The sequence below is a fragment of the Glandiceps talaboti genome, chromosome 22 (genome assembly GCF_964340395.1).
Source record: "Glandiceps talaboti chromosome 22, keGlaTala1.1, whole genome shotgun sequence".
Classification (NCBI taxonomy): domain Eukaryota; kingdom Metazoa; phylum Hemichordata; class Enteropneusta; family Spengelidae; genus Glandiceps; species Glandiceps talaboti.
Genome location: NC_135570.1, coordinates 4720609 through 4745037, shown reverse-complemented (window position 1 = coordinate 4745037; position 24429 = coordinate 4720609). Strand labels below are relative to the sequence as shown.

The following is a 24429-nucleotide window of genomic DNA, read 5'->3' as shown; positions in this document are numbered from 1 at the left end:
CCCCATTCCTCTCATACCATACAAAAAGAAAGTTCCTCATCCTGCAAACATCATGAACAAACTTTATACACAACTTACAATGATTGAGGATGATTTAGATGGATCGGATGAATTCCATGCAGTCACTTCCAGTTGATGCAATCCCGGATTTCCACTTACAGGATTCTGGAGGTACACGTTACCTGTATCTGGATCTATGATAAACATGTCACTTGGTATGACCGGCCCACCCGGATAAACTGTTGGAAGATTTAAAAACATTGTTTAAGGTAACTTATAGGATTGGAAAACTACTGCATATGATTGGAAGAGTCATCTTAATAGTATAATATTACAGCAGAAATCATAATTGCTTTCAGTTTCAATGATCAAATATGTTTGACTAATATAGGAACATCAACAAACACTTAGATAAGTAACATCTGCTTAATAATAATTAGTGTAAGTAATAAACCACAGCCAGAGTTATACTTATACACTTGAGTTAGGTTTCTAATATTTGAATATTATGCCCACTGTTTGAAGAGATCTGGATACACTCTATACTCAGCATGGTTGACAATTTACACTAATGGAACACTGATTACTATCTCATTTTACTATGTTTCGTGGTTGAATGTGACTCAGACTAAAAGTGTTTGGTCATTGAAACTGGACACAATTATAAGTTCCACTGTACCATACTATTAAAAACAACTAACAGATACTTCTCTCTTGAAGTATATTATAGAGGTTGATAATCAAAATAAAACCAGAACAAAGTATACAAATTTCAAACAAGTATCAAACACTCAAATGAAAATCTGGGTTCATCTTTCCTTGGCAGACTTAGAGAACAATTTTAATGGAAACTGTCAGTAGATTTAGTGAAAACTCAAAAAGTAGTTATTAAGAATGTAAAAGTTTTGATAAATGTCACTTCCAAACTATTCAACTGTTACAATGCTAATCACTGTACGATTACTTTAACTTTCTCAAGAAAACAGAAAGAGGGAAACATTACATTACTGTATGATTTTAGTATATTAGCTGTGAGATCAATAGTTCAATGTAAGATAAAAAACTAGTTCTTTTTAGTGAGATAAAAATATTCTTTTATTGACACTTTATATGGTCATAATTGAAAGCTGACAACAACAACAACAACAACAACAACGTACAACAAAAGTATAAACAAGTATTTCAACAAGATTTGAATATTCAACTCATGCACGGCCTATGAATGACATCAAAACAGTATATTGATGTACATTTCAGTAAAAATGAGAAGCGTTTTCAGAAATGGTTGTACATTTTGACCCTGTTCCCAATATGCCCTTGTAGTGCCATGCATGTTATACTATTAATAGTAAAAATTCTCTCATTTCTCACTTTGACAATATTTTTAAGAAAAATTTGTCTTTTGGGGTACAAAGCTGATTCCATTAAAAGTGAATTTGTTTTTGTAGCATAAGAACTAAAATGATGAAATCTCCCCCCTCCCTAACTAAAAGAATTCAGTTTTTCATCCTACATTAATCCCCCCCCCCTTCCCCTTATATACTTCTCATCATTAGTGCAAATATATTAGCTTACTGCAAACCTAATGTTAGTGTTAGTTATAAATACAGCTTCATAGTAGACATAAAATTTGCTTATACCTCATACTCTGCTTGAGATCGACAGCTGAAATGAAAGCTTGGCAAGTATTAGACTTTGCAAGATAAAATTGTCATGTTAGCACAAAGCGATAAAAGCTGAGGTTAGTTCACTATGCATATTTATCATTGTTTTTATTAATGACAAGTATTTCAAATCTTGCCCAATTCCACAAATGTTTTACAGAGGTTGCCCATCCAAATTATGTCAATTTTACCTTAGTGGCTTACATGTATAAACTACAGTAACTGTCATTTTTCCTAGGCACGGCCAGCACCAGTAGCCAGCCGCACGCATGCATGCATTGCACGAACGAACGCACGCAAGCACACACGCACATACGCACGCACGCACACATGCACGCACGCACGCACGCACGCACACACGCACACACACACACAAACACACACACACACACACACACACACACACACCCTGACCTCTAGACATTCAATGGTTACTCAAGCTCCTCTATACACATCAATACATTGCTGCCTTTAATATGTGGCTGCGATATTTGAGTCTGTATCACTGATTCACCACTTTAGTGTAGTGCATATTGTGAGACACAACTGTCGAGTTGTTGATAATAGTTAATTAATCAATAGAATAGTAGCCCAATATTGAAATATACTGTTAAACCATGATTATATTCAGTCCACCAACAGCTAGTGCAGGGTATATTCAAATTTAGGGTTTGTATGTCATCCGACCAGCATTCCTGTACACACTTTGCCAAAATTTGCTCTCATGATCTAGAAACTATACCGAACTTAAAATAGTTATTCAAACTCGTTTTGTTAATGTTCAAGAAATTGACCCTTAGATACAATTCTTATGATTTGTATTTGAATGATGTGATTTTACAACAAATCCAATCAACAAATCTGATAACAGCACTGTCTTGAAAAACTTGACCATGAAAGGTGAATACATTTGTAGTTATTTTTGTATGGCAATGCTGCAAAGGAGCATGAGATTAGTGGTATATGATAAATATCTTATTATTGTTGCAATTTCAGATCAGCACTATAGGGAATTTTTATGCAAGATAGTACTTTACAATTGCATCGACAGTATTCTAGTTACAACATACTGAAAAAGAAAGCATGAATATCTATTACTGCTACAGTACTTACCTTGCACAGTTTGGTTGGTAATGTTATAGTAGATGCCATCTGATAAACCATTGGGATTAGTGGCCACAACTTGGGTAATGGACTTGTTACCAGGTGGTGTCTCAGATGATATTGTAGTGTCTATTTCATCCTCCTTATCAAAATCAAAGTATTCCTCATATGGTGGTGCTGTAGGAGTAATGGTTTGTTGTGTTAGTACTGGGGAGGGTGTGATTCCTGTGTGAGGACCTACACTTGAACCACTAACTGTTGTTTGGGGAGTGCCAGGGCCTGTACTTGGGAGGGATCCAGGGGAGAATGAAGATAAAGGTGTTGTTTGTCCGGTTCCACCTGTACCACCAGTTCCTCCTGCTGCTGTTGTTCCACCGGCTCCTCTTGTTGTTGTTACACCTGTACCTCCTGTTGGTCCAGTCCCACCAGTACCTCCTGCCGTTGTTACACCTGTACCTCCTGGGGCTGCTGTTGTTGTAACACCTGCACCACCTGTTGGTCCAGTTCCACCAGTACCTCCTGGTGCTGTTGTTGTTACACCTGCACCTCCTGTTGGTCCAGTTCCACCAGTTCCTCCTGCCGTTGTTACACCTGTACCTCCTGGGGCTGCTGTTGTTGTAACACCTGCACCACCTGTTGGTCCAGTTCCACCAGTTCCTCCTGCTGCTGTTGTTGTTACACCAACACCTCCTGTTGGTCCAGTTCCACCAGTACCTCCTGCCGTTGTTACACCTGTACCTCCTGGGGCTGCTGTTGTTGTAACACCTGCACCACCTGTTGGTCCAGTTCCACCAGTACCTCCTGGTGCTGTTGTTGTTACACCTGCACCTCCTGTTGGTCCAGTTCCACCTGTGCCTCCTGCCGTTGTTACACCTGCACCTCCTGTTGGTCCAGTTCCACCTGTACCTCCTGGGGCTGATGTTGTTGTTACACCTGCACCTCCTGTTGGTCCAGTCCCACCAGTACCTCCTGCCGTTGTTACACCTGTACCTCCTGGGGCTGCTGTTGTTGTTACACCTGCACCTCCTGTTGGTCCAGTACCACCTGTACCTCCTGCCGTTGTTACACCCGTACCTCCTGGGACTGCTGTTGTTGTAACACCTGCACCACCTGTTGGTCCAGTTCCACCTGTACCTCCTGGGGCTGCTGTTGTTGTTACACCTGCACCACCTGTTGGTCCAGTTCCACCTGTACCTCCTGGGGCTGCTGTTGTTGTTACATCTGCACCTCCTGTTGGTCCAGTTCCACCTGTACCTCCTGCCGTTGTTACACCCGTACCTCCTGGGACTGCTGTTGTTGTAACACCTGCACCACCTGTTGGTCCAGTTCCACCTGTACCTCCTGGGGCTGCTGTTGTTGTTACACCTGCACCACCTGTTGGTCCAGTTCCACCTGTACCTCCTGGGGCTGCTGTTGTTGTTACACCTGCACCACCTGTTGGTCCAGTTCCACCTGTACCTCCTGGGGCTGCTGTTGTTGTTACACCTGCACCTCCTGTTGGTCCAGTTCCACCTGTACCTCCTGGGGCTGCTGTTGTTGTTACACCTGCACCTCCTGTTGGTCCAGTTCCACCTGTACCTCCTTGGACCGCTGTTGTTGTTACACCTGCACCTCCTGTTGGTCCAGTCCCAACTGTACCTCCTGCTGTTGTTACACCTGTACCTCCTGGGGCTGCTGTTGTTGTTACTCCTGCACCTCCTGTTGGTCCAGTTCCACCCGTACCTCCTGGGGCTGCTGTTGTTGTTACACCAGCACCTCCTGTTGGTCCAGTTCCACCTGTACCTAATGCCGTTGTTACACCCGTACCTCCTGGGGCTGCTGTTGTTGTTACACCTGCACCTCCTGTTGGTCCAGTTCCACCTGTACCTCCTGCCGTTGTTACACCTGTACCTCCTGGGGCTGCTGTTGTCCCACCTGTACCCGTGATGCCTGTATGTATGCTTGTAGTTGTTTCTGGGCTACTCCCTGTTGTGGCATCTGTAGTCAGAGTAGATCCAGTCATAAAATTGCCAGTTTGCAGTTGGTGCAATGTGATTTATGCCGAGTGAAGGAATTACAGGCGAAGCACGCAAAGTGACAATGAAGGAGCTGATCCATTGGTCCTTTCAGTTGTAGCAATTATAGCTGTGGTTGGCGAGGCAGAGAAAGAAGGGTTCATCATTGGGTATGGGGGTACTACTTAGTAGGAAAACAGTTAGTGGTGAAGCAATACTCTCTAATGGTACATTAGTTATTGAATAATCACTGTGTGTTATCAATTAGTGTCTTTACTAACAATCTACTTCTATTTAAGCTTATATTTACTTTTAATACTACATTACATGTACATTAATATCAATCTAGATATAATGTACTGGGTACTGCTGGTAACTTTAATGCATAAAGCTGTGGGAATACTGCTTACTCTACAAGTACTAAGGGATTGTCTTAATGACATATAGGCATCAGTTACTATTGGATTTCATATATAAATGACTATGGTACTTATTTTGCTTAAATATGAAGCTAAGCTGACTAATAATATTAAGTTAGGATGCGTGCTGCAAACAGAACATCTACCCATGTTGATGATGAAGGAGAGACTTTAGAACAATGTAATAGAAGAGTGTACACTGCCATCATGCTATTGACAATTGACACAGGCAAAGGTTAAAGTTCAGTCATGCTGATGGAAAAAGATGATGATGATGATGATGATGATGATGATGATGATGATGATGATGATGATGATGATGATGATGATGATGATGATGATGATGATGATGATGATGATGATGATGATGATGATGATGATGAGGTTGAAGAGGAAGAGGATGATGATGATGATGATGATTAGGATGAGGAGGAAAAGGAAGATAGTTTGAAGGGGGGGGGAGGAAACAGCGATACAAGTCCAGTCATGCTGATTAATAAGGAATAAAGATAAACCACCATTCATTGACAAAGATGATACCAACAGTGGAGAACATGCTGAATTGGTTGTCATGGTAACATGCACTGATGGTGATGATGATGACGATGATGATCATGGTGATAGTAGTAGTGTTCATGCCTCTGTTCCTGATTCAGTAAACAAACTGGACACAGCCCCTGGTCCTAATGGTCCAGATGTTCTTTGTATACTCTGTGACCTTATGGAGCAGTGACTGTTATTCCAGCTGTTCTTAGACTGGACTTCTGAAATATCTATCATACCTGTTGTTGTGATGACTGGTGTGGTTGTTTCTGGATCGTTGATAACCTGGATAGTTACCACAATTGTATCCTTCTGATCTGATACCCCAAGATTGGCAGCACTGATAGTTAAATTGAATTCTATGTCTCCTGCTTCGTAGTCTAGTGACTGGAGTGTATAGATAACACCTTCAAGTGCTGCAAGTAGATAATCAACAATGTGTGTGTTCAATTTATTCACTTTCCATTCAGAATTTCCTATGATACAACAGCGGCAATCAAGGGTTCAGCTTACTAAGATAGACACAATAACTTTGTTATTTGATGTTGTACATTACACAAGTGGATACATGATAATGGTGATAATTGTTCTAGCTATCGAAAGCAAATCTTGCTATTTCATGTTGAAGTGACACAAACCGTGTTTATAAACCTTTCACTCAATTTCCATAAAACCTAGATTAAACTATTATGGTATTATAAAATTAATGTCGAGGCATTCCTTCTATGATTGCCTTCTGGCATTATTGGAACACTTGATTGCCTGAGAATGGATTCCTTGACATTTTTCGATATGTATCAAAAATTACATTATGAGATAGTTTATGTGTTATATCGTAATACCAGGTTTAAGTTCAGTCAGTTGCAAGTGATAGTCACGTATGCTTCAGTAAGTAGAATAATACTATGACTTTTAAATACGTAGCGTAAACCTCGCCCACAAATTTATAAACTCAGATTGTGTCCCTTTAACTAACAAATATTGGGAATGATCAAATCAATGCATACTTATCTATGTCAGATTTACTCTTATATATTTCTACACATTCAAAAGTAACCTTTCCACTCTTTGAAGCCACCAAGAATGTAACACAAGTATCATACTATCTGTTATGTTGAAATGTAAAATACAAGTTGATAGACAGTCTTACGGCCAATGAAAAACTTGTTTTCTTCATTGCCATCCTCTATTGTGTAAACTGTGATATCATTGGGTGATTCATCCTTGTCATATGCAACCATTGCTGGTGTCTGTTTGGAAAAAGAACAGTTTGTTATTTATTATATACGAGTGAGTGAGTACTTGCATCAATGTACATACATACATACATACATACATACATACATACATACATAAATACATACATACATACATACATACATACATACATACATACATACATACATACATACATACATACATATACATACATACATACATACATACATACATACATACATACATACATACATACATACAGCTTTAACAGATCAATGTTATATGTTTATATATATTTTAATATTTTTGATTTTTATTACAGGTGACTCTTTATAGTGACATTTTACCAGTCATTCTACCAGTGACCAGGCACCTAATGTGACCTATGACCCCTTATTAGGCTCACGTGTCTGCAAGGTAACGTGTACTGAATAGGGAGTCAATCTGTTGACAAAGACTGAAAACAGCTTCCGGGAAACTTTCGGAAATTCTATTCCACTTTGGAAAGGTATCTTTTTTTGAATGATAAAGGGTTAATAGATATGCTGCTCACTGTAGACATATCAAATCATGACATAAACTTGCATTTGACACTTTCATTTTCAAGATTAACCCATGTAAAAAGTTGCCATTTGGCCAAAGAATTGCCCAATTTTTTGGTATTTGCCAAAATATTGGCCAATATTTTGAGACTTCCCAAAATATTGGCCAATATTTTGAGACTTCCCAAAATATTGGCCAATATTTTGTGAGTTTGCCAATATATTGGCCAATATATTTTCAGCTCTCAAATAAACTGCCCAATATATTTTTCCTAAATGAATGTATTTGGTCAATATATTGGTTTCCTTTAAACAATTTTACCATTTTGTCCCCACAGTTACAAAATTTACTACTTGTAACATGTTTTAGTCAAGGTATGTTAAACTGAGACCATGAACTGAGAGTCTCAGTTGCAAAAAAATAACCATCTGAGACTAGTCTCATTTTGCCAGTCTCAAAAGGCAAAAAAAACTTCCATGGTTAGAGTGTTTAATATATTCTTAGGATTTCGATATTTGTTTGTGTTTGTATTGTAATCAATATTGCCTTCCATACATATCTTTTGTTATTCTGTGTATATGGTGTCAACTCTTTCTTTTGTGTAGTTATCATGTGATCTGTATGTGTAGTTTACTAAGCCTAATTTGTTTTGTTTCTAGCATGGATGTATTCATAGACCCTTATGATGTATTAGGGATGCATCTATGTTACTTGTAATGTTTGTTGTCATTACAATCTTTGGTAAATTTTCAGTCTCAATAGTATACATGTAGTGTGACATCATGAATTTTTGTGAACTGAAACTATTCTCAGATAGACTTTTTTTTAATCTGGGACTGAAGTTCATGGCAAACCGAGACTGGTCTCGGATGGCTATTTTTAGCAAACTGAGACTCAGTTCATGGTCTCAGCATGTCACACCCAGTCCCTCCAGGTGGGTGGAGGGACTGTGTCTCAGTTTAATGTTTTACATGTAGGTATTTGTGTACCATTACATACCTCTTTATTCATTATATTTTAAACTCATTAATTAATTGCAGTTTTACTTGTCAAACACAACTAATAGCTCCCTTTCAAAGCCAGGCACTGCACTGTTGTGTGTTTTTAATCCCAGTAAAGCTCGAGACTTGACATTTTTTACAGCTCATTTTAAAAGATAGCCACTAGGCCAATGGGTCCATGTTCAAGATGGCCACAAGCTTATGCTCCATGTTCAACTACAACGGCTTGCCATATGGGGACCATATCTTGTGTGAATAGTTTAAATCTTAAAGGTATCTCAGACATGCAGACATGTTTACAAAACTAATTTATTTGAATGTTGACAGTTTCTTCTAATAATGTACAGAGTTTATACACATTGTGATTGTGACGTCCTATATGTAATATCTCTGGATAAATTCTCAGGATTGGGGTTGGAGAACTACTAAACATTTTGCATCGGAACTTAGGGAAGGGTTTGCCTGTGATCAGTGATAGTGGTAACATTTACCTGTTACCAGTGAATATATCACTTTGATGACAAAAAATTTTCATTTGTCCTTAAAACAGAGAGGACTTATTTTGATTCTGATGGCTAATTGAAAGATGAATATTTTGACCATGTATCTGGTACTATGAGGAAACATTTAGTCAACATCACAAAAATATTGGCAATTTGCTGAAATCTACCGACAATCTGAATAGCTGTTGGTGAATGGTAAACTAAATAACTATCGATTTGCTTGGAAAAATCATGGGAGTATAACCCACTACCTGGGATATCCCTAAACTCTTGTTCTTTGTTGAAATTTATCAACATGACAAAAGAGTGACAGTCACCCTTGTATTCAGATTGTAGCAATGTCTGTATGTACTTTACTTTTGCACTCACAATGATAACACAACATTGTAACGGTCAATACAAGTATGTTCTGTCACAGACAAGGAACACATGTGCTGCATGTCTGTGGTTCGATCTGTGTGTCACAAACCATACCCCTTTCTACCTCAAGTTGTCTTGGCCAGTAGATGTTGTCTCTCTTGCATGATCATATAAATGTATCTGTAAGTGAAGCAAGTCACGTCATTTCTGATATATTTAATATTTCATGGGTGCACCATTGAAATTTTTTCTTACTCAGATATGTGTATAGGGCTGAAAAGTATATTTTACGGCTATAGTTACCGGACATTCCCTAAATGTTGTTTTTTCAAATCAATTAAAAAAATTGTGCATTTTGTCACAGACAAGAAACACTCTGTGCTGAATGCTTTGTTAACAAATGGCATGAATGCTACATTTGGAAATAATTAGCACACTGTCATTGGGTATAAAACATGGCCAACGTAATACAAAATATGTAAATAGTATGCAAATGAGCATTTTCCAAATATGATTTAACAACCTGACAGTGTTACGTAATCATGATAAAATATCCTGAGATTATCACAGTCTACATGTCATAATCTGCAAAAGCAGCATACTAGTGCTTGACCGAAAACCGTCGCGTCATGTCTAGTCTTCAAATGCTTAGATGGCAATGTTACCATCGTATGGCACGTCAATGGAAAGAAGGAAAACTTGCCCTAGTGGAAATGTCACTTTGATAAAGAGTGGAAGTGAAAGTTCCGAGATTGTGGTAAGTGTAGCTCTATCATTTTGGAAAGTTGATTTCTGTTGTTGTGAATGTTATTGTCAATAGAAATTTTACATCCATCCTTGGAGTAATTAATTACTCAAAGATACATCTATGCTGACCAAAGATGATTTGCTACTCAATTTCCAGACTCCACAAACTTTTTTACTACAATCTCAAAACTGTTGTTCGATGTTGCACGTTTTTTTACCCATAAGTATGTGCACATATGGTGTTGGCACAGTGTAGACTACCATGCATTAACATTGTATGTCACATGTTTTGCAATGGCAAAGTGTGGGGCAACAGAATGGTTGATTTTCAAGTGAAGATGGTAATTTTATGGTAACATGTCATTGTCCAAAACGTGTGAACAGTAAGCATTCTACTGTGGAGTGGCCTTGCATTTCATTTGTTTTCTCAAAGTGTTGAACTAATCACAGACAACTAAGAAGTTAGTTGTCTGTGAACAAATTAAAGTGTAGCAGTCTTTGTTGTTTGCTTTAGAGGTGCTTCCTTATCGAACCTTCAATTACTCTTGGAAGGATGTGACCCCAACCCATTTTTACCGGTAAAAACTGAAACTTCTAGCATAGGCAGTGGATCACCTTTGTCCATAAAATATATGCTAGACCCCTCAGGCTATTTTTCTCACTATGATGGCTACCAAAGGTTTCCAGTAAGGGCTAGCCCGAAGTATCTAGGAAAAGTTGAAATTTTCCTTAGAGCTAATTTCTATTTTGTGGGTTGAGTAATGTATGGTAATCTATTCAATAACCTGTGACCTTTAGGATATGTACATTAACATACATGATTATAATGTTTGTGTTCTTACTGAGGATTACATCTTAGTGTTTGTGTAGCAACTGTTTTGCAATTCTATGCATATCTTTTCTTATTCTGTGTATATGGTGTGAACTGTTTCTTTTGTCTGTGCTTTGTGAAGTATGATTCATATCACTACTAGTGATGTGATGTGACCCCTAGCTGTACTGTCTGTGGTTGCATTTTAGCCCACATAGTGTATTCCAAGTTCAAACTGGTGATACCTCTTATACTTAGTTTCAAATTGATTTCTCACAAAAAGGCAACTAAAGCTTGGAACATTTCCCTTGAAGCATGTCAAGAGAAAGGTTCTTGTATCTGAATGCCTTTTTCAGTTATTCAGTCTATACGATGGGATGTCTATCTAGGTTCTATGCTCAGTCATGATGGTATATAATCTCACTACTGTATATACATGTATGGTAATTGTGAGTTTGATGAGTGTGTAGACATTGTCATTCACACATTTTGGTTGATCCATTGTGGTTATTTTTACCTCAGACCACTAAAGCCACTGTTCTCTGTATTACTAGCTGTCAACTACCTTCTCTGATCAGCTGTTATTTATATCATCAAAGTGTGGATGACTTTAGCTAGACCTCAGGCTTTCGCCCTTGATTGTGTCCCACCTATCAGAAACACAGTGTTGAGAAGAAAACCTTACTGCAAAAAATTTTCAATTAACATAATGAGAATGAAGATTTTTTTCCAAAAAGCCTTCAATCATCATATGGATATAATTGGAGCCATTTATTAAATTGTATGTTTGTACCAATCCAAAGCATCTCACGGGGTTGTGAAAATGTATTCTTTGCCTCTGTAATCAGTAATAACATCTGTGTTATTTTGTGATGAAATCTATAAACTTTTCATTGACATGCACAAACAATTTGTACATGATACATGACCTGTGTGTTTCTCGAAGCACAGAAAAAATGCTGAAAACAAGACCCAGAAGCTAGTGCTCTGTACAGCAGTTTGAATTTCCCGCATTTGCATAGATTAGCCATAATCCTCTTTATATAGGGCAGTTGTGTCTATATTCAGTTACATAATGCAAGTTTTAATGCAAGCTCTTTTCTTTGTTTTTCAGGTTAAAGCTGTAATGACTGCCTTATGGAGGGTGAATGGATTGTGACAATATATGATGAACTATGTGTGGGAAAGATCATAAAAACTAACTGGAAAAATGCTTTAGTACATTTTTTGGAAAAAAACTGGTGTTTATGATTTGTGGGGTGAAAGGTAATTCTGTTTGGGAGGGAAATTTCAAAATAGAAACTTTGTCTTGGGAAGGGGCTGAGATAAAGATAAATTTATGAAGTAAAAGTTAGATGTTTCAATATTACATTTATGCATCATGGTCTTTTTTCAACGTGTGTATGTGTGTGCCATTTCTCATTGTTAACTCTTCACCATGGTTACAAAAAGAACTGTAGTTCTTGAGAATGTTTCAAGAATTTTTGTGCTTTGTATCAAACACTTTTTCTTTTTATATTCCGTATGGTATGTAAAATTGCTGAGTATTTGGCTTGTCAGTATACCTTGTATATATGTGATGGTCAGACTCATTGTTATTGTTACAAGAAAGTTCAATAGGTCAGTCACAAACACTCATTCGATTGATCTGCTCAGAGCAATGAAGTTTTGTAAAAACCCCCCCCCCCCACCAAAAAAAAAAAAAAATAAATAAATAAATAAATAAATATTAATGTCAAAGCAAGAGTTCATGATGGAAATTTTGTTGAGGAAGCTTCCAACACTGCAGCAACTAGGAAGTGGGGAACATAGAATTTTGGATAGTAAATAAACAAGAAAGGATTACTTTCAGCTGTATTTCCCATTTACGATAGCTCTCCCAATATTGTCACTGTTATTATACTAGTTTGAAAGTGGTCATTTCTTTTGTCCTGGTCCATAATGTGTAACCTAGCACAGCAACTAGGCTCATTTAAAATCAATGTTCAAATATTTTAAAGTAAATTGGCAATAACAAGGTGTAGATAGGGGAAATGATGGATAGTGTATGAAAGTAAAATATTTCACAATGTTTACATTTGATGCAACATTTGGTATTAAACATTATGGGATGGAAAATTTGATTTAAAAAAATGAGGGAATAATTCCTAAAAATCCTGCAAATGGCACTGTAGCACAACTGTACAGTTTTTATAAATGTTTATCCACATGCCCAGGTCCATGTTAACAATAGGTGTTCATTTGCTGGATGACTATCCAGTTGCCTATCCAACCATGTTGCTATCTTTGCAATGTAAGCAATCATTTGGCTGTTGCTATGGGCGTGGTCATGTTGCTAGGCATACTTGCATACATTATAAAATGTTTTTCTTCACTTTTCTATGAATTCTCGATATTATCTTTGCAATGTACGCAATCATTTGGCTGTTACTATGGGCATGGTCTTGTTGCTGAATGTTTACTCACTTGCCTACCTGAAGATGTTGTTATTTGACCAAAATATACTGCCATCAGGTTGTTGTTAAGGGCGTGGTAATGGTTGCTAGGGCCAATTGTGTCAAAATATTTTAAGAAAATCTGCAGAATAACACTTTTAGAAACATCTCACCAAGTTTCAGTCTCACTGACCATGTACTTTTTGAGATATAAATTTTTGACCAAAATTCACATTTACAACTACTTTGCATATAACTGACAATATAATTTGCATCATCATGTCTTTTGAATCATCATGTCATGAACAAATCTGAATTTACTAGCCTTCAAAACTGTTCCCACCAAATTTCAGGCCAATCTACCCAGTCTTTTTTGGAGTTTAAATATTTTTACCAAAAATCACATTTTTTTGACCCAAAAGCACATTTCTGATGCAATCATTTTCATTTGAACAGTTTCCCAACTAGACACCAGAAGTAACATGACCACCAAATATCAAAGCAATCGGTCCCAGCGGTTTCTGACTTTAAGTTGTTTACACACACACACACACACACACACACACACACACACACACACACACACACACACACACAGACAGACTGACAGACAGTTTGCCATGCTTATAGCACTATTGAACCTTATCAGTTCAGTTGTGCTAAAAAGGAACCAATATATTGGCCAATACATTTATAGGGGAAAAATATATTGTGAGCTGAAAATATATTGGACAATATATTGGCAGACTCCAAAAATATTGGCCAATATATTGGTAAACTCACAAAATATTGGCCAATATTTTGGGAAGTCTCAAAATATTGGCCAATATTTTGGCAAATACCAAGAAATTGGGCAATTTTTTGGCCAAATGGCAACTTTTTACATGGGTTAATTTTGAAAATGAAAGTGTCAAATGCAAGTTTATGTCATGATTTGATATGTCTACAGTGAGCAGCATATCTATTAACCCTTTATCATTCAAAAAAAGAGACCTTTCCAAAGTGGAATAGAATTTCCGAAAGTTTTCCGGAAGCTGTTTGAAGTGTGCAGTCGAAAATTTCAGGTAAATTTTCAAGTTGTGTTTGGAGCAAAAGTTTAAATTGAATACTATTACCAGTCATTCTTGTTTATCATAAGTGACTTTTTATTAAATGGGACTCTTTTTAGTTTGTTTTCCACCTTAGTAGTTTTTATCACTTTTGTAGTGTTTGTACCTATAGGATATATGGCGCTTTACAAGTGCTATGATTATTATTATTATTAACGTTACAGATTAAATCTACTCTATTTGGACTAAAAGCAGTACAGTAATACCTACCACAGAAACTATCGTCATTGCAGGTTGATTTTCCATCACTGTACCACTATATTCAGTCTCATTGAACATTGGCAATTCATCATTCACATCTAGTACTGTTATCACTAAAGATGCATTTGATGTCTTGGATGGTGTACCATTGTCTTCTGCAACAAGCTGTCAAAATTTGAATGCATAAAATGATTTAGTCATAATCACTTATCCCTAATGATGTAGTGTTCTAGATCAAATAATAACCATAGAATATCAACAAAGGCAATCTCTGAAATCTCATTCACATAGATTAGTTACAGTGCCTTGAAAGGTGAAATGTTTGGTTTCTTTTACTCTTTTTAAAACTGTTTTCCGTTTGTCGATCTGACTTGTACTTCTCCAGTTTACTGTTGTTAGTACGGAAACGGTAGAAAATTACACGTTCAGGGTCTTGAATCTCTCAAAAATTGACCCAATAAATAAGATGTGGTATCTGTCAGCGTTGTGATAGCACAGACTGCATTTGTACTCTGATGTCGGCAGTCTTTGTGTACTTTATAAATGTCTCATGTTTCCCTTGTACAGCAATTTTCTCTTTGTCAGTATAAGATGTCATCATAAACACAAAAAACTCCTAAATCATTGGCACAATTGAGATTGATGTATAATGGCTGGACATCAGCCATTTCTGTGATTGTTCACTGGTGTTTGGGAAATATTACTTTTGTTAGTATATCAAACTGTTGAACATAATGTATTCCATTAGTAGACTTTGTATGGATAGAAAACCCTTTAGTTAAAAACTTATTAATAAGTCATATTTTTCAGAATGATGTGAGATACAGTAACTTCAATACATTATAAACCATAATTATGAAAAGCCAACTTGAATGTGAAAATTTTGCAAACTTGTATCACCTTGGATTTTACCAACAAAATAAAAGAAATGTACCACAAAATCTCATTAAGTAATTGGACTCACCAGTAGATTGTAAACAGCAAGAGCTTCCCGATCAATATCTCCACTTACAGTTACAAATACTTCACCATCTGCACTTAGAGCTACAGTAAAATCACTGTTCTCATCACCTTCCAAATGTACACTTATATTGCCATTATCAAGGATATCTTCATCAACGGCAGAGATTGTAGGACTCTGGAAAATTTAAAATAGTGGGAAAATCAACTCAATTTAAAATTTATCATGATCTGGAGAATGAAACAATAACGCTATTTCGAAATGTTTTGCTGCCGCCCATGCCAGTGCTCACTTTAGGTAGGTTGCAGCTACTTCCACTTTGCAGTTGTAATCGATTGCGTTCATGATAGTACGTGCAGCGGCATTCAGCATGTGATCTAGTGTGTGAAGTAGCATTCGGTATGTGATCTAGCAAAAAGACTTATAAGTTGCTGTCTTAGAAAATACATACCTAGAGATATATTAGTTGTGTTCAGTGTTTCAAAACAAAATAATCTTGAGCAATATCACAATCAACTCTCCACCTTCCAACAGTACTTTTGCTGGATCGTGTGCCATGGCACTTACTATCGCAGATATGATCAGTTCTATTGATATTAACTGCAAAACGGAAGTGACTGCGACCTACCTAGACAGAGTGTGCCACCAAATCATTTCAAAATAGCGTTATATATTGTAATCCATTGACTACGGATCCATAATTTCCATTATTTTAAAATAGCCAATATGGATGAGGATTGGGTATTTATATGGGTTTTAATTTGTAAATCAACTTTGTTATAGCTTCCTACTTGAAAAAATCACTGTGAAGCAGCTTAGCCCAAGTCTGTGTTTGTAACTCAATAAAGTACAAAAGATTAAGAAATGTGTAAAATCTTATTGTACGTAAAATAACAAACTTTATACACATATCTTAGCTTTTTGCAATGTATTGAGATACAAACACAGACTTGGTCTATGTTGCTTCACAGTGATTTTTTCAAGTAGGACGCAATGATAAATGAAAAATCCAAAAAATTACCCAATGACCATTTTATAATGTTTTTCACCTTGGTATGATAAATATATACAGAACTATGTCTTCCATCTCAGTATCAAGGAATATACATGTAATTACAAAGTCATATCAACTCATAAATGACACTTTTCTGGATCTTACCACATCAAGTGTTATGCCTGACAGGGTGTTCTCAACGATTGTTGCGGTGAAAGAGCTACTAGAAATTTGTGGAGCATGGTCATTTTCATCCAAGACAGCGAGTTCCACTCTTGTAAATCCCTAAAAAATAAAGCAAGAGAATATGTGAGAGGACATGTCATTTAAAGTGGCTATATGGACGAGGATTGGGGTATTTATTGGGGTTACTATCACTTGTCTAAAACATATGATTGAGGAATCCATACTAGGTAATCAGCTGATCTAACAATGCCAGAAGGCAATTGTCATGTCATAGAAGATATGCATTGACATTAATATTACAATAGCTAAATAGAGATTTTATGTAAGTATTTTCACACAACTAAAAGATTTATAAACTCAGTTTGTACCACTTTCAATGTAAACACAAATTTGACTTTTAGATATCTGCTTCACTGAGGATGACTTGTAGAGTACAGCTTTCCTATCATTTACTTGATGATTTTGATTTGTTTGAAAACTCGCAGTATTCAATACAAGATATTTCTAGATTTGACTGTTTGAATTCCCTTCATGTGTGTCTCTTACCGATCTTGGGCTACTTCCACTGTCTGTTGCTGATAGCACCAGTGTGTATCTATCCTGGGTTTCCCTGTCCAAAGTCCCATTTGTGGATACTCTTCCATCCTGTCCAAAATGATAACATAAGGTAAATTATAACATATGTACCAGAGATTACTTGCACTGGTGCATGTGCATACTAGTGGTATTTTCACTGCAGTGTACAATACTGTATACTTGTATCCAAATGATATGACAGTGCATGTACAAGGTAAAAAAACTGGTAATGTAAATAAAAAACCTGTGCAACTATTTCAAGAAATATATCAAATACTGTGAAAATGAATGAAAAAGCAGTGGTCTGAAGTCATCACCAAAATATACCTGTCACTGGATCGAGGATGTCAATGTTCAGATGAAATTAATTGACTAATATGTAATGTTTTTTCATTAAAAATATGAAAAAAAATAATGTTTCATACTTTACTTCATTTAAGCTGTTGACATCGATCTTAGACTTGACAACAGAAGTACCTATTTCATCCAATCCATCTCTCTATAGATACTAGCAAAGCAACTCATAACACAACAAAAAGTCTGTTTCTGAAACATTACTGCTCAAGCTCACCTGATCAATTTGGAATATTCCATCTTCATTTCCCGAGATAATGCTGTATGTAACGTCATCACCATCAGCGTCTGTGGCCGTCACATTACCAACTTCCATGATAAGCAATCCACCATCAAAATCATTCTCGGACACATTGAAAGTATACATCTTTTCATCAAACACTGGATTGTGGGCGTTATCTTCTATGGTATTTAGTACTGTTATTGTTACTGTTGTCTGTGTGTGTGGGAATATGAACATTTTTTACATATCAAAGATGGCCGACTTCTATAATGACTGTCTAAGTACATGTTTGGAACTCCAATTTCAAAAGTATAGTGCATGTTGATCAAGGGCTCCTTTTATCAAAGATGGCCGACTAATATAATGACTGTAGTACATGTTTGTTACTCCAATTTCAAAAGTATTGTATGTGTTGGTCAAGAGCTCCTTATAAGCCACGTAACGACTGAAAGAACTTACCTTTTTACATAAGTATTAGATAAATAAAACCAAATACATTTTATTCATAAACTACTCTATGGCTTCCATACTAACAATTGATCTGTCTATAAGGAAATCATTCCAGTTTGTTACTACACAAGAATTTTTTTCACCTACCATGGCAGAGAGCACACCATCAGTAGCTTGCACCGTGAGTGTATATTTATCTTGCTGTCTGGCATCTAGCACTGCATTCTTGAGGTAGATACCACCATTAGATACATCAATGTCAAAGGCATCTGTAAAAATTATCATTCAATATTGAAATAATTATAAGTTCAAAAGTATAAATATGTCATTTGCATAAAATTTCACAAGAGAAGGAATAACACCAAACAAAACAAAATTGTTTGGTTTGGGTAACCCAACCCAATTTTTTTTACTGCCCAAACTAAACAATTTTTTTTTAGATAATTTGAAAAAATTATAGGAAAATTGAAAAAATTTGCAAAGTCACACTAGAAATAGTGAGATTTGAAGATATCATCACGTCATGTGATCAAAACAGCATGATGTCTTGAAAATGTGATCACATCAATGATTTTTTTTTAAAATCCTACCTACCCACCCTATTTTGAAATTGGGCATTATTGGAACCACACAATTTTTTTTATCTGACCTAACCACTAAACTGAAACACTACAGAACTTTTCATTTCAAATGATGTTACTTTTAACTTCAGAAAATAAGTACAAAATTCGTTTGGAATCACTGTAGAGTAGCTTTGTAATGAGTTGAAATGTTTTTATCATGTTGTCAATCCTACAGCAAGACTACAACAGGCGACATCCGACCACAGACAAACGGAACCTGTTATACACAGGGAAAGTAAACCACTGATTTGGATTAATAATACTTGACACAGCATGTTGGAACAGCAGAGACTTTGATTACATTCCATCGTTTGACAAATGTCCAGTTCTCATGGCATTTCATGTACACATAAAGAGGCCATAAAATGGTTCTTATCAAACCATGGTGTCACAAGTGTGGTCCATGCACAACAACATGTACAACAAAAGCTGCCTCGCAAGGCCTGTATGTGACTACATCTAAACTCTGATCAATGCCAACTCCAGACTGATGAGTGAAAGTGAATGAAAACCAACACATTTCATCTCATTTCATATCCAAGTTTTAATAAATGTAGTGAATCACAAGGTTTCCTTAAAGTGACTGTATGGATGACAAGTGGGTAATTTTTTTTGGATTGTTTATGATTAAATAATTTTTACTGTGTCTTTTTTTTCTATTGGAAATTAATATGGAAACATAGACCCAAGTTAATTATTGTGACTCAATAAATTGTAAAAAAAACTTTTGTCAAACTTTGCACCAAATTTTCTACTCACCATTTGTATTTCCACTTTGAATAGTATAATTTATGGTAGGGTTCCAATCCTGATCAGTAGCTGTAACTATGACAACAGTTTTACTCAATGTCGCATCTTCTGCAACTTCTCCAGTGTATGATGATGGCATAAAGACAGGAGTATTGTCATTGACATCTTCAACATACACAGTTACCTAGAATTGTTGAAGTAAACAATTGAATAGATAACACTATGTATTGTTCATTATGGAAGCATTAAGATTCATACACAAGTTCCCTTCTTCCACTTTTAATTGAGAAACAGACATGTTTTGAACACATCACTTGTCCTTCTTCAGTGTCTAACTTGATCTGACAGAATGTTTTGATGTATTAAACCACATTACAAAGAACTTAGAATCTTTGAAAAGCAAGTCATCTGTCACAATGAACAATTCTCTCTATCTGGTGATCTATTCTAACTGACTAGAGAATCGGAAGCAGATCTGGAGTGAACAGACCCTGGAGTGAACAGACACTGGAGTGAACAGATGCTGGAGTGAACAGACGCTGGAGTGAACAGACCCTGGAGTGAACAGACCATGGAGTGAACAGACCCTGAAGTGAACAGGAGCCAGTTGACAATGTCAACTCCAAGCTGCTATGAGCAGATCAAAGTATAACATTTCATTACTTACTGTGGTTGTTGCACTTTGTGGTTGTGTTGTTCCTTTGTCTTTAGCTATTACTACAACTTCATATACACCATAGCCCTCAGTGTTAACCACGTCACAGGCTTCACGGTCAAGGGGTGAACTTGAAGATATCTCTCCCTAAAATAGGATTGGGAATTTTAGAACTTTAAAGACAATAAAATGAAACATGTAGAGTCTTTAAACAATTTCATTTGATCTAGTGAACATTTGTATTTAAAGTGGGAGTTTTCCGAAATCTAGTTTGAGAAGTTTGTTCACGGAATTGAAGCATAAAGGGCCATTGTGCCGCTAAAGATCCATGCTATGGATAATAATTGTAAAGCACTTTGAGCACAGGGTGGGAATTTAAGTGCTATATAAAAACCAACATTATTATCATTATAACAAAATGTTTCATTTACAAAACTTACCGAGGTACTATTAATACTAAATAGATTAGTATATGATGCCAATTCATACATTATTTCGCTGTTTGTACCATCATCTTTGTCATCAGCAGAAACAGACAAGATAGCCATTGCACCATCACCTAATGTCAGAAAATGAAAGAAAGATTTAAAATTTGAACCCACAAATGTATATACCTAGCTACATGTATGTTAACATAGAATTACAATATACGACAACACTGGTAATCCAGCCTTCAGTTTACTAAGATAGACACAAACTAAATTTCTTGTTCTTCAATGTGGTAGATTACACATGTGGGTGATAGCGGTTCCTCTGTTGTGCAAGTCTAACCACCCTATAATCACGATAATGTAAACATTGGAAGTCCCAAAACAGTATACTGCAAGTTCATGGAACTCTGTCAATATAACTCATGATCATTTATGGGCAAGTTTAGCTAAATTATTCATTGACCAACCTTCACTAACAGTTGTGTTGTAGGATGTACTTTCAAATTCTGGTGCATTGTCATTCTCGTCCAAGACAATAATTGTCACTGTGGTAGAATTCTGAAATGAAATGCAAAACGATTACTACAACAAACGGCATTTTTTTCCTCAAACGATCATTTAAACATACAATTCTCGTAAATTTTCTGTTTACCGCATCATGGACATTTTTAATTATCATTTAGGTATTTAAAATGCACATCAAATATCAATAACGTACAAGTTGCAATTTTCGATCTGATTAAATGTTGATGGTTTCTAGCTAGTTGTTCACTTCAATCTCTTTGTCTTAGTTTTTACTAGTATCATCATTAGTTTTTACATGTTCTCTCATTTCTGTCTTGGTCACCAACCAATTCTCATAGTTGGCAAACGTTGCATCTCGCATGTACGCATAGCCAATCAAAACTCACTGACTGTGATGGTAATTGTAAGGTGGATTTTGATTGGCTAGGTGTCTGACTGTGATGTTAATTGTAATGTGGATTTTGATTGGCCATATAGAATTTCTGACTCATCTGAAAATCAAACACAACATATATATTATGTAGACTCTACCGTTAGTCCTGCTGTATCAGTCACTATAATTGGTAAATCAAAGTTTGGTGTCGTCTCTCTGTCAATGTTGGCTGCTACTACAATGTCACCACTGTATTTGTCAATGCTGAAAATGCTGACACCTAAATGCAAAGAAAATATAGTGTAATATATAATAATCCTAATTTAGAGGTATTGCAAACACAGGACTGTTAATAACAATTTCATTACAGAAAACACTTTACAATTTTGAGACTTATATTTTGTTGTAAAAAGTTAAATTCAATAATTATTGCTTATGCTTGAAAACGCAGTTTTGCAACATCGAGGCATAAAACAGAAAACACGTTGGAAAAGTTTTAATACCAAGATTAATTACTGGAAATAACTTATTTAATATTGAGGTATAAAAAAGAAAGTGCAGCAGGTTTTGTAACAGGGGTTACAGTGGGAAGAAAAATTGAAATCTTGAAGTATACAAATGACATCCTGATTTTTGAATATACAAGGGACAAGAAGATTTGTTTGCTTGTTTGTACACTTTCAAAAAAAGTGAGATTTTGAAGGGAATTTTGCAGAAAAGACAGAAATATTAGGCCAAAAAAAAATAAAAATCTGGTTCTGGTCAGGGTAAACTTTCTAAAGTGGTGCGACGACGCGCGTTTTTTTTTTTTTTCCTAATTTTTTTTTTTTTTGGCAAATTAGTAAATACACATTTTTGACACTTTACATGCTCTCGGAAGATGTCATACAACTCTGGAAGTTGGCACTGTTGTATGGCAAGTTTTATACGATGCGGATCAATCATCCATCAGGGCATCACTAGTCACATTTACAAATTTATCTTATCGCCCAGTGATTTGCAGTTATAATCCCGATTTGCAGTTATAATCCCATCCAAGATAATGAGTCTTGCCTTGCAACCACTGTATAATGTCATTGTGCAACTTGCAACGTTAAATAACGAGAAATAGGTCTGTCCAACGGACGTAGAGGAGGCAGTGTTTTCTTTCGAGCACCGTCCATCATCAGTCTGATACGCAGTCTGTATACGGTACGATGTTTGACACGTCTTTCCAACTCATCGCAGATGGAAAGACGTGTCGAACATCGTAGCGCATACATCCAGAGCTAACTGCTTACGCTACAGGAAAATCTTTGTATTCAGAAGGCAGAACGAAACGATCACCAGAACTAAGAACACCTCGAAAGTCAGCTGAATTGATATCAACATTTCGATTGCTCACGACGTACTCAAACTTCTGACATTTTCGAAACATGTGAGCGGTTTACCACCTAGCACAGTGAACACACTATTTCCCGTGATTCCCATCAACCACGCTCATCGTACATATTACGTACACATATCGTACGGGGGATTATGGGTATGCAACAGTACTAGAAGAAAAGGGTACCCGTTACCAAATAGAAGTGCGCCATCACACGAGTTAAATTTTTTCCGCTAGCCTTGCATACAGTGTTGATCGACGGGGAATTGTAAATAAGGAACGGGAAAGCAAAAATTATCGGAAAAAAAAGGATCGACGCGGGGGTATTCAGGGCACGCGCGCGCTGACCAGAACCAGACATATTTTTTTTTTTGGCCTTACATGAAGGGCATAGTGAAGACACCATAGTGTATACAAATGTTAACCATATTGAAGAAACTTGATTCATTTATGGGCTAAGCTATTGATAACTTGCCTTCTTGTAATTTTGACAACAAAATTATCACCTTACCTGCTCCAATACTATAGATCAGGTTATCTCGATCTTCCATGTTGAGGTCAAATGCCATCACCGTGACAACTGGAGTGCCATAAACAGAGTTCTGCAAATGGAAAGTATTACTTTTATTGAGTGTATTTAGAAGTAGGTGGTGTTATTTTGTAATGTTATGTTGATGAAATACTAGCAATAGTATCGACAGTAAAGTCACATATCCTTGATGCTTGAACAGCTCTTTAATACAGAAATGTCAATTTTTTGTTTTGTGTTTTGTTTGCTGCAAGTCAGAAGTCATACTTTTTAATCTGACATATTCTTTCTTCACATTAATACAAATGTGAGTTTCAACCCTAAAGTATAACACTGTAAATGGATTTAGGGGCCCCATTCACACTGTATTTTGTACTTGACTTAGTGTCAACATAAATCACGTACTAAAATCATCTAATATTAGAATTGCCTAAATTTGTTCCAACCTTTTTCTGGTTAAGATTATATCCATTCAGAGTAGACACAACTTGTATTTTCAAGTGTGAACCCCCTAATCTATCACTAATGTATTATCCATCAGGTTGGTAAAACATAGCAATAATACATTCTTGTTCCACAACCAAGAGTTCTAATTACTTATGAGTAAAGTTTCACCTGTTCAGGTTAACAGACGTTGTCAAACTATCCATTTGCTGGCTTTACCGCTAGACGACATAGTGGTGATAACATTATTATAAAGATGATGTAATTTGTATGACCCCTCGTCCCTGTTCATGGTGTTACATTACTCGTAAATAATAAGAACCCTCGATCATGGTAC

General features: G+C 36.4%; 1 protein-coding gene across 1 annotated transcript in view; it reads right to left on the bottom strand.

The window, feature by feature from the left end:
• Positions 1–24429, bottom strand: part of LOC144452437 (cadherin-23-like) — a 135248-nt gene that overhangs the window by 18603 nt on the left and 92216 nt on the right. The window contains exons 46-61 of the mRNA XM_078143530.1: positions 23631–23721; positions 21912–22033; positions 21323–21413; positions 20865–20983; positions 20437–20571; positions 19779–19953; positions 18544–18665; positions 17941–18159; positions 17340–17438; positions 16773–16892; positions 15617–15790; positions 14662–14817; positions 6875–6974; positions 5964–6140; positions 2778–4745; positions 79–239 (exon numbers count right to left, since the gene is read on the bottom strand). Coding sequence (XP_077999656.1) covers positions 79–239; positions 2778–4745; positions 5964–6140; positions 6875–6974; positions 14662–14817; positions 15617–15790; positions 16773–16892; positions 17340–17438; positions 17941–18159; positions 18544–18665; positions 19779–19953; positions 20437–20571; positions 20865–20983; positions 21323–21413; positions 21912–22033; positions 23631–23721 — 4029 coding nt within the window. The remainder of the gene's footprint in view (positions 1–78; positions 240–2777; positions 4746–5963; positions 6141–6874; positions 6975–14661; positions 14818–15616; positions 15791–16772; positions 16893–17339; positions 17439–17940; positions 18160–18543; positions 18666–19778; positions 19954–20436; positions 20572–20864; positions 20984–21322; positions 21414–21911; positions 22034–23630; positions 23722–24429) is intronic.